Genomic DNA, 12,294 nt, shown 5'->3' with positions numbered 1-12,294 from the left:
TATTTTGGTTTCCCTGCATTATCTAGTCAAAAAAAATCTTCAGAAACGCCCACATGCCTCTCATCTTTTCCGACAGTACTTGTTAGTGTTAGATTTAATAAATTTCAGCCCTTAAGAAGGGATCTTGAAATCTTTCTGGAATATTGGGTCACATGCTGTAGTGTTATCTGCAGACATTGTTAATTGATCAACAAATTCTTAAAAGATAAAAACTTGCCTTTCCAAACCAGTGCTGTCAGTCTTTCAAAATTGCTTTGGAAATATTCTTCTAATTAGGCATTATTGTTTACTTAACTTTACCATTAACATTAGAGACTTGATTGGTTTATGGCAAAAGTGCACAACTCCAAGTCTCCCAGACCAGAGTCCAGCAGGATTTCTTATACAATCAATACCTTGAGACATCTAAAAAAAGTCTTGAATTTGTTCTATTTAGTTAATAATTAGGTCAAATTGGTTATTAAGTGCAGAAGTAAAATGAAAACACACAGACACTATGGCCATTCAGGACTGCAGCTGTGTACAACTGGTCTATAGTTTCCGTCTTCTCTGCGCCAATCTATTGCCTGTGGGTTAAATCTTAATTTTTCCTCATTTATTCCTGGAATTGGATGAGACACTAGTAGAATGTCTGATTATTTTCTGCTCTTTCATTTACAAGCTAAATGCTTAAATTTGTCTTGCAGAATTGTCAGCCTGCTCCTTCCTTTTTCATTTTTGCCTACATGCACCATGGCATCTGGATCAACCCCAGCTCTGGCCAGGAGCACATTCACTCAGGCAGGTGTAGAACCTGGGTAGCTCATGTGCACACTACACTGTCTGTATGTCCAGTAACTTGAGTTCCTCTCTTTCATTTCCCCCATTCTGGGGGAAGTGGGTTTCTGGATGCTCTACAGCCCATTAATCATCCCATTTTTCTCTTGGAGGTCAGGACCCAGATTATTTCCAGCAAGGCCTGAAAGGAGTTGAAGAGGGCAATTCTGTCTTGCTCTCTGGTCTGAAGCCTCCTATCCCACTGCTCATTTCATGCACACAGTCTCCTTGTAAGGTATAACATGTAGTTACTGCAAATATACTAATTCTGTGTGGCAGCAGACGTAAGAAAGCTAGGTCTCAAAGCTATGAGTTATGGTGCTCAAATACCTAGCAGTCTTCACAGATAAAGTAAGACTATCTCTCTGGACTTCATGTTTTCTGATCTTCAACCAGAAAACCAGTCATTCAGTAAACCACACACTACAATGACTTCATTTTGATATTTCTTTTTGTCTGTTAAATACCCTTAAATTATTAAATGCATTTGCTAGTTCAGGCCATAGGGAAAAAGTAGATTAAGCATGACGTTAATCTACTGTGTCTTTGTTTTTAGTAACACTAAATTTCAACAAATTTAGAGAACACAATAAAAAATTACATTTAAAAACAGTATGTGATGAATCCAAGAAATGAAAACTGGATACCAAAGTGTGTCATGTGAAAGATAAGAGGAAATGTGAAAGATAAGAAGAGCCTATGCTACAGGGAAAAGCTTTTACATGTACAACAGAAACAAACCCTTATGTTCATATAACACCATATAACCACAGTTAACGTGGTTACATCTGACTGCTTTGTGCCGTGTTTTGCTCAAAACTGGATAAAAAATTCCTCCTTAGCTCCTACAGCTTTGATAAGAATAAGCTCCAAAAGCAATGCTTATAGACTTTTTTTCATAATCATAAAACCAAAAGGTTAAACACTAATAAATAAACTCTCCTAACGTCAGCCAGTTGCTTTTCACTTTATTGACTTGTTTCCTTAAGGTTTCTCTTTACTGTAAACACTCTATAGTGGATTGTTGTTTTGAAAGAATAATACATATACTTAAGTACCTATCTTTATTTTTCATGCACATTTATATATTTTAATAGCACATCTTAGTTGTGAAGTTTCTATCATGACTTCCAACATGCAGAGATCTGTTCCTGCTGTTCATAAAAGTCTTTTTGAAGATCATGTTGGGAAACACTGATTTTCAGCCACTAGAAAACAGTTATTGCTAGTAGAGGCCAATATAGGCTTCTATTGCTTGTAAATAAACACTACCTAGTTGACCACTAATTTAATAATTGGTGAATGTTGCATTCTCTCATAGGTGTCATTAAGTATGTTTATGATGTAAAGGGCTTGATAGTGCTAGTAGGAGCTTTTGGAAAATGGTTTAACTCCTCTGTATTCTTTGTGCCATCATGAGTTTTAATGTTTTCAGGACCAATAATAATAATTTGTTACAGTTTAGTGCTTTTCTGGACACTCCACTCACCACCAATGTGCAGCATCCACCTGAATGATGTGACGGCAGTATGTTTACCACACACCAGCTATTAGTGGGGAGGAGAACAGAGTGCTGAAGCCAATTCATAGATGGAGATTATTAGGAGGTCATGATTGGAAAAGGCCAATGGGAAATTTGTCCAGCATGACAGGATAACACTCCTACTCTATTTGAGAAACACCTAGGATTTTTAATGCCAAAACACAGAGAGTCAGGACCTCGGTCTTACGTCTATTTTAAGTCAATGCTTGCTATGGATGTTTTTGCTTGGTTGTCATTCTCTTCTGTTTCCATGCCTAAAATACTGTTTTATTTTGCAAGTGTTTAAGGTGGTCTTTTTCCACATTTACAGTATGTGCTGTCCATTGTATAGTATATTCTATATAAACTATAGAGTAGCTATAAATCTGAAATCTTTGGATTAGTCCGAGTACCTTGGCAGTTTTTGAAAAAGAATATGAAACGAATGGAAGAGTGTTTGATGAGGTGTTATAATTACCAAAACAAAAGTGTTTGTGGAACAAAAATCCTTAAATTACCAGATTGAGTATGGTGAATTGGTTTTGGTTTGAACCTGATAAGAGACTAGACAGAGATCTCCATTTGTACATTCAAATACAAATGAATTTGTATTCAAATTAAATTTGAATTTAAAATCTTTAAAATCTGCTACCAGAATTTAAGCTCAAAACAGAAACCATTTATCGTTTATAGTAAAGGTTTATTAGGTACTGTACACAAGAAATTGTAAATTGTAATAAAAACTTGTGAGTTTTGATATTTTTTGGATATACTTTTTGAGAAAAGGCTCAGAGAGAGACTTGAGTTTAAGAATTGTTCATTTTTTTAAACCAGTAAGTGGCTTAGTTATGCAGCAGCAATAGTTAGGGACTTAGAAGAAGTCTAGAAAATGTCACAAAAAGCAGCTAGGCTTTTGTTTTGGTGGTTGTTTTGTTTTCCGTCACAGTGTAAACAGTTGTTTTGTACCTTTTGGCAGTTTGTGTGTCTGTTCCTGGCTATTTTAAAGATTGGCAAATCCATCTGGGACATCACAATATATAAACTTGCTCAATATTTGCTTTCTCTTTTTATACTCTGCAAATTATAAATAAATAATTAAAATCTAGGCAATATTATTTGCAGGTTTTTGTGTCTGTATTTTGAGAAAATCTTAAATTACAAATAAAAGCTGCTTGTGTTGACTTTGAAGTTACATCTGTTCTTAGTCATCTGTTTTAAAAACAGGAAATCCTTTGACTTTAAATTCACTTTCATGTGCAGTATATCTCAGACCCATTTAAAACAAAGCCACATAACAAAAGAATGCTTAAAACCGGAAGTACTGAGTTTAGAAATTTCACTACCTCCAGTAGTTACAGTACTTCAGAAAACAACAGAAAAGAGTTTCTTATGATAATCTAAAACAACCATACTAGAATTATTAAATCATGATTTCAGAATTTTTGGATGGATGAGAAGAATGGGTGTTGGCTGTTAGAACATTTTAAAATAAACAATTCCTGTTTTACAATTCTGCTTTTTTTTAAAGGCAGTTGATGCCTCTCATCCTACCAGGGATGGTGGAAGTGAAAGGGGTGTAGATACCAGAAATAAAAAATTGAAAGATTGTCTGAATCAAAGCCTGTGATGTCACAGCTCAGGCTGTCTCTGTTGGTATTACTTGATTTATACTTTACTTTTTATCTTTCAGTTAAACACCTTGGGTATGAAAACCATGGCTTTCACTATGATTTGCATCAGGTCAATGACAATAGCTGAAATGTATTTCTTGAGCACAAATATTTACTTTTTTATTACAGCTGATGATACAGCTGCTTCTTCACATGGGAAACCTAAAGTATATGGTTATGTGATGATGTTTAATCAGTCAGAAGTTATTTTTACATTGAAGGACATTTTTAGTCAGTCATATTTCTGGCTCTAATAGCGAATCTATGCTGGGCTAACAGCAGGAGTGAGAACTGTAATATATTTCAGACTATTACCGCACCTTACTTATTTAGTCAAAAATAATTGTTTCAACATAAAATATTCTCATAAAAATCTCATGTGCATGTAATTCAAAAAGTGAAGGTGCCTATTCAGAGTGTAAATTGAGCCCTATGAGTTCAGACACTGCAAGATCAACCCTGAACTATCATTAGCACTACAAAATCCAGAGCAAAATACTGTTAATTGGCAACTTATGTTGCAGATGTTGAGGGCTCAAACCACAAGTTCTCAAGTTCTGTGATAGTCTGCTAATAACATAATTCTGTATGAATGTCTGTTTATATCCTTAATTATCACTTTTAATGGCTTAAATTTTAATGAATCAAATTTTATCATTTAAAGCTTTTATTGTATACCGTTTTTCATGGTACATTCATTGTCCTCTCATGAATTTTATTTATGTAAGTATTATTTTTTTACCAGATAAAGACCAAAATGGCCAGTGCTCCTCCAATTGAAGCAGTCATGCCCTTGACAGCTCCTCTTCCTCCATCATATGAAGAAGCCATGAATCATCCATACCCTCACTGTTCACAGAATCCTACATACCCTCCCCCAGGGTATGGGCCAAAGGATACTCCAGTGTATCCTGTCCAGCCTCAAAGTCCACCTGTAACATGTCATCCAGTTGGTAAAGCACTCCTTATTCATCTACTGTCTTAATAAATAACTGCGTTGACCTTCTATAATTAGTGTGTTGTACAGAGTAACACCCAGCTGTGCCTTTGAATCCCTGTAACACACTGTGTATCTAGTAAAGCATGTCATCAGTTACTGCATGCTTAGATTTTTCTTGACTTTGGTTAAAATCAACAAAAAAACAAGATATGGTTGAACAAAAATTTTGTGAACATACAATAAAGAAAAGGCAATATTGTGCATACCAAAAACATTCCATTGCAGTCACTCTTCATGAATTAAAACCAGCCAAGTTCTTTGGCTTACCATTCTCCACAAACATTTGGTCACAGATCACAACATTGAAACAAAGCTATATTATTTAATAATCTTGCAAGGGCTTTAACCCTTGTAAACAACATATGGTGTGATAATGATGGGAGGGATATGAAAATTCTAGTAGCTAGCCATGCACTTCTCATATACTAAAAATATCATAAAGTACTTCATAGTGAAGTTACAGTCATTTCAGTTGGTTAGTTGGATTACTGATTATGAATGACATTATAAAGAAACTAGCAAAAGAAATACATCAGAATATATTCTGTGTTCTTGTTCCACAGTGTCTGTCCAGTCTGTCTATGTGCAGCCAGGACTGGTGTTCTCAGATCATCCAGTGGTGATGAACTGCCCTGCCTGCCGTCAGATGATTACGACCCAGCTGGAGTACAATTCAGGGGCATTGGCTTGGCTGTCATGTGCAGGTCTTGCTATCTTTGGGTATGATTAAAAAATCGCCACATATAAATTGATTTAAAAAATTAGATACTGTATTAGACTTCCACAGATTTTAAAATACCAATGAAGCTTGTATGAGTTGGGACTATAACAGTTAATACAATTTAGGCACAATCAGGGATGTAAAAAGTACTCAGATGTGTTACTTCAGTAAAAGTAGTGTTACTTGCGTTACCAAAAATACATAATTTGGTAAATGTTTCCATTCATGAAAATTACTCAAGTACAGAAGTATCATCAGAAATATCATCTCTTATACTCAAGTTTTTAGTAAAAAAGTAGCTGTCCTTTCTGATGTTACCATGACTTCATTATTTACCTACTTTCACTAATTTTCCCTAGCCTTTTATAATTTACAAAACTGATGTTGCCAAACCAACAAGTGAGACAGTATGTTAAGACAATTTCAATACATAACCTATAGAAAAGTGAGAAAATCATTCCATCTACCTTGAAATAGGTCTCATAGCATTTGTCACATCTTAGGTTTGTGTCTATGAGTCCATTCCCAATTAATTGTTGACAGTTTCTACAGTCTGACAGGAGGTCCGAGGAGTGTTGCATTTTTCCTAAAATGTTCCTTTCTTTTCAAGACACTTAACATAAAAAATTACTCATTACACCATTTATTAAAATGATTTAGAATGGGCCCATGGTTTTCTGGGTATTTGAACAAGCTGACCAGGGCTGTGTTATCAACAATCTTACTGACATGTCTGTGTGTTTGCTCTTACACTTAGTAGTATACAAAATGTACAGTAGGGGGGACAAAACTCAGCCCTGTGGTGATCCATTGGAAGTGTAGTGAATGTCATAATTGTTGAGACCTGTATGTTAAGAGATCTAGGACTCATTTTATCAAGTTATGGTTTAAATTGAAGTTCTTTGAGAGTTTCTGTGTAAACCGATTTTTGGGAGATGGTGGTTGTTAGCCTGGTAGTGTTCGGAATGGGAATTGTAGATTTCTTCCACAGAAAGGGGATGATTTGTAAAATAAGGACATCTGAAAATGCAAGTTAAAAATGTCACATAAAATTGTAGGAACTCTTCCGCACTCATTGTCTAGACTGTGCTGTGCCTTAAATTAATTATCTTTAACTCTCTAAACACCTCTGCTTGTAGGTTTTAATTCAGAATGGGTATAAAACACATTTGAATTAATATCATTTCTCAAAATATAGCTAGCTGTTAAAATTAAACCAGTTAGCTCAAGAAGAGATCGTACATACCACCATGTTTCTTTAAATTTGTTGTTGAGTTGATGTAGGCTGAGACTTCCACCACTCGCACTTATTGCAATAATAAAAAGTGCGTATGACGAACATAAATTCACCAACTTAATATAATAATATAAAATAAATACCATCATTGCTATATATTATGTAAATATATATATTATTATTATTATTACTGTATTTTATAATTGTATGTGTTTTAGATGTGCATGGTTTTTGCATTTTTCTATGCTCCGACTTGACGTCCTCTAAACGCAAAGTGCCCAAACAAATTTCACAGAAATGTCCAGAAGCAATGTTAGATAAGTTAAAAATGTTATTCTATACAGTATAGGATTTCCCTGTAAATTATATGTAGAGTATTTTACTTTATATAGTACTGTTGTACTATATAGTAATAATTAATTAATAATAATTAATAATTGCTAACACTTATATAGTGCTTTTCTGGACACTCCACTCAAAGTGCTTTACAGGTAATGGGGACTCCCCTCCACCACCACTGTGCAGCCCCACCTGGATGATGCAGCGGCAGCCATACTGTGCCAGAACACTCACCACACATCAGCTATCAGCTATCATGAGAGCAATGTAATGAAGCCAATTCATAGATGGGGATTATTAGGAGGCCTTGATTGGTAAGGGTCAATGGGAAATTTGGCCAGGACGCCAGGGTTATACCAGGGGATTTTTAATGATCACAGAGAGTCAGGACCTCGGTTTTACCTCGGTGCCTGTTTACAGTATAGTGTCCCCGTCACTATACTGGGGCATTAGGACCCACAGGGGCCGCAGGGTGAGCGCCCCTTACTGGCCCCACTAACACCTCTTCCAGCAGCTGTCTCTCATCCTAGCGTTAATCCCGCATCAGCAGGGTCCGCTTGTCAGCACACCCGTCTCCATCTGGTGGTTTGAACCAAATCTTTGAGCTGATGTTGCCATTAAATGCGACCGAGAATACTGGAGTACTGGCCTGCCATCGGAGTGGGGAGAGGAGAACAAAGTAATGTAGCCAATTCATAGAGGGGGATTATTAGGAGGCATGGGAAATTTGGCCAGGACGCCGGGGTTACACCCCTACTCTTTTCGAGAAACACCCTGGGATTTTTAATGACCACAGAGAGTCAGGACCTCGGTTTTACGTCTCATCCGAAAGATGGCGCTTGTTTACAGTATAGTGTCCTCATCACTATACTGGGGCATTAGGACCCACATGGACCGCAGGGTGAGCGCCCCCTACTGGCCTCACTAACACCTCTACCAGCAGCAACCTTAGTTTTTCCCAGGAGGTCTCCCATCCAGGTACTGACCAGGCTCACACCTGCTTAGCTTTAATGGGCTGCTAGTTGTGAGTTGCAGAGTGATATGGCTACTGGCACAATATACAATACACTATATATTATATATAGAATATAGTAATGCCAGTACAAGCTCAACTATTTTAAAGTTGCTTTCTTCTTCGCGTGCACTATACGTAATACACCACGTTAAAATCATTTCAAGTTAAATGTTTGAATGTAATGTTTAAAATGTTGTCCATCGCTCAAAACACACACAATTGTTAATGATCAGATTCTGAGAGTTTATAAAATGTTTCAAATATAGGTTAAAGGTTTATTTAAGTTCTCAACTGGTCATTACAGCATTCTGTTTATACTGGAAAATGTGAATGTAAACTTGAAATTGCGTTGTCATGTCTTGGTCTCCATTACTGTTAAAATACTTTGATTCTTATGGAGAAATGTGTCGCACATGAGCCTCAGATGAATATTTACTGTATGTCCTCCTGATTCTCATTAATCCTGTTTCCTGTATTTTGGACATAATAACATCCATGTTTTAGGGTACACATTAAGGACAATATACTGTACGTTGCCCCCTCTATTACTTTTTTCGGTATTTTTTGTTAAAATTAATTTCCGTTTTATAAACATCGCATTTACATACAGAACCAAATGTAATAATACTGGCATTTTTTCATTTGTTGTTTTATATTATTTTCAGCACAGTAAGAAGATCTCACATTTATTCGTGGATTTGTAGAGGTCACCAAATAAAAACACACTCATTTTGGTTTGCGGTATTGGAGCAGTTATTTTTTAAAACACCACGGTCAGTGGTTGGGCTTCAGAATAGTACATCATAGAAGTACGCAGGTGCATTGCGTGTGCGTAAGGTTCTGCTTTACCCAATTAGAATCCTAGCGAGTATGAGGAAAGAAGATGCTTTTGGGAAATGTAGTGAAGTAAAAGTAAACCACTTGAGTAAAAGTCAAGAGTAGTTCTACTTCGTTAGTTCACACTATATACAGTATGTTCTATGTGGCTCTACATGAACTATATACTGTATAAGTATGCAACACAGGTACAGGCAAACAAGTTTTAGAGTTGAAGTATTTAAATAGAAAAAATATGGACTTAAAGACTCTTAGAGGTGCCTGACCATTTTCTAGATTTACCCTGTCTGAACTGGATGCAGAAGTAACCCAAACAGGTGAAATATGACTTTGATCACAAGACTTACATACTGTAAGAGATTTTTAAGGGATAGTAGTAGTATTTTTCTGGTTTCTGTTAAACTTTAATAACAAAAAATGCTTTCAGCTTCATGCAATTTGTTAAATCAGACTAGTGCAAAAGTAATTAGGGTTTTGTCAGAATTATTCGGAATTATGAATTGGGTCCTTATGTGACTTGAGACAAGATAGCAAGTTTGTCTCTACTGCATGTGTTTAAAGCATACATATTTTGTACAACTTTATACAGAGGTTAACTAACCAGCATTAAATAATACATGACTACACGAAAACAATATATCCTTTTTGGTATGAAATCTTAAACAGGTTTCATTTTGAATTGTCAGTTCTCTGAATATATTTAATTTTTTATCTTTAGTTTTTGCTAACGTTTATTGTAACTTATCTAACCCTTAGAGGTAATCATCTTGAGCTGCCAAATTTTAAATGATTTTTTTAAAATTGTGTAACCATCATTTTATAACTTTAGAAAATGAGACACTGTAGCAAGGGTCTGAATACTTTTGCAAAGCACTGTATGTTTTAGGTGTAAAATACAAGAAAAACATTGACCAACTTAAGAAGTTCTCAGTTCTAAGAGCAGTGTAAAACATTTCAGCTGAGCAATATAGTTTAAGGTTTTTGTGTTGTTGTATGGTATTGAAAATGCTTTGGAATTACAAAACTTCCACTCAGTCACAAACCTGGTATTCCATTTCCTGATTTCCTGTGTTTAACAAGTCTTTTAAAATATATAAATAATTGGATCAAGTATTTATTTTTAATGACATCATGGAAAATATATTAAAATATTATATAAATAAATGGGTAGAAAAGCCAATAAATACATTTTACCTAATGTTAATTTCTACAGCACACAGACCATGTTTGAACAATACAGTACCAACTATTTTAAAGTTTTAAAGTGGATGACTGGGCATGTAGACAGAGGAATAACATTGCACTAACCTGCTCTTTGATTTTTGTTCCAAAAGAAGTTTGTTATTAAGACACATGTCTCTTTTTAAATAAAAATAACAAAACAATTAATATGTTACTCTCTTTCTCGTAGTTGCATTTATGGATGCTGCTTGATCCCTTTCTGTGTGGACAGCTTGAAGGATGTGACCCATTATTGCCCCAACTGCAAGAATGTTCTTGGAGTCTACAAACGTTTATAATACTCTCCAGGACTCTTTTATACAATGATGAAACAGCTTACTAAAAAGAAGGACATTGTGTGTATAATTTCCTCACATTCCCATTTTTAAAATCCATGTTTCTGTACCTTCTGTGCATATTGTAACCATATACATATTTATTTTAAGTGGATATCTCTTTCTTTTTTCTTTTTTAAAGTAAATCCATATCTGAATTGCAACAGGTGGAGAAGTATACAAGTTAATTCTAGATGGTGGGCATATAAAAGGCATCTTTATATGTAAGGTACCTTTATATGTAAAACAATACCAATGTGTCTGCCAATTTTGGTGAATTAAAGAGCAACCTTTTTTCTTTGTGAATACTTTTGTATTGCTTACATGCATGTAGGTATATTGATAAAACCAGACTGAAGCTTAAAATGTGAAGTAGTCAGGCTGGTATCATCAAATGGTGATAATAAAAAGAAATATGCTACAACATTGAGCAACACTGCACAGCTACCTTTGGTTTTCTTGTTGATAATTTATCCTCTAAGAACCAAATGTAATTTATGATTCTGTGTTTTCAAATATTTTTGTCACATTGGCCACAGCGATCACTTTTTTTATTGTGCTGCTTTGCAATTCTTTTCATTGTAATTCAATTTGAAGGCGAGGGTGTGGTGCAAAATTATAAAATTATGTTTAAAACAAAAAAGAGGGACTGCATCCCTTTACATTTTTTTCTTCGGTCTTATCTTTCAGAGATTTTATGTGGCAGAATCTCTCTTTGCAGTGATTAACTTTAACTTTAATGGTTTGTAAGGTACGGGCTCTGAATTCCTGTCTATAGAGTCATGGGATCAAATCTCTGGTGGGAGGTAACTTATTGCTCTTGAGCAAGATACTTTATTTTGTTTGTTTCAGTAAATAATATATGATGTATAATGAGGTCTCCAGATGGACACGAGCATCCCAGCCTATCCAGCACTTCTGATACCTTGTTGTCTAAGCTGTATTTTCTCGAGTATCTATTACTTCCTTGAGTCCCATAAGCATGTAAGCCAGCTCAACCCATTGTAATTGAGAGCTCCCTTTTCCCATACTGGAGCCTAGACACTGCTTGAAAGCATTTTCCTCCTAGCTCCTCTTATAAACTTTCCCAGTAGATCAGGGGAGACGCCAATTCTACACCAATCCTATCTGCTGTTTCCCTCATGAGGAATCTCATCCCCTCTAGATAGAAATTATTCAGTTAGAACAGATATGTCTCAGTTTAATCTGGTTTTATCTTATTAACAGGTGGCTTTCTTCCAAAGCCACTTCTCACTACCTCACAGTGATACACTTCATCTACTGTATCACTGATGCACTCGGGCCCATTAACAGCAGAGATCACATAGAAAAGTGAGAAACTGCTTCACCATTTAAGAACACATCCAAAATATAGGACATAGCATGCTTATTTTTATTATGCAAAACATTAGTGATGCGTAATAATGAGTGCCTCAATACGCGCGTACCTTTGGAAAAAAGTAAAAGTGCTCTCAAAAATGTTTTGTAGAAATGGCTGTGTGATCTTCAGAACATGTTGTATAATGCTTCTAGTCAGTTATTATAACTCTCAAGGATTAAAGTAAAAAAAGGCCTGGAAAA

General features: G+C 35.5%; 1 protein-coding gene across 2 annotated transcripts in view; it reads left to right on the top strand.

Annotated features, from left to right (window-relative positions):
- Positions 1 to 12,294, top strand: part of litaf (lipopolysaccharide-induced TNF factor) — a 21,191-nt gene extending 8,897 nt beyond the window's left edge. For both annotated transcript variants that reach the window (XM_088936742.1, XM_088936741.1), the window contains exons 2-4: positions 4,754 to 4,961; positions 5,572 to 5,728; positions 10,569 to 12,294. In XM_088936742.1, coding sequence (XP_088792868.1) covers positions 4,766 to 4,961; positions 5,572 to 5,728; positions 10,569 to 10,677 — 462 coding nt within the window. In that variant the 5' untranslated portion in view covers positions 4,754 to 4,765 and the 3' untranslated portion in view covers positions 10,678 to 12,294. The remainder of the gene's footprint in view (positions 1 to 4,753; positions 4,962 to 5,571; positions 5,729 to 10,568) is intronic.

The sequence above is a fragment of the Atractosteus spatula genome, chromosome 18, assembly GCF_055471065.1.
Source record: "Atractosteus spatula isolate fAtrSpa1 chromosome 18, fAtrSpa1.hap1, whole genome shotgun sequence".
Lineage (NCBI taxonomy): Eukaryota > Metazoa > Chordata > Actinopteri > Semionotiformes > Lepisosteidae > Atractosteus > Atractosteus spatula.
Note: the sequence above shows the minus strand (reverse complement) of the source record. Positions and strands in the feature narration are given on the sequence as shown.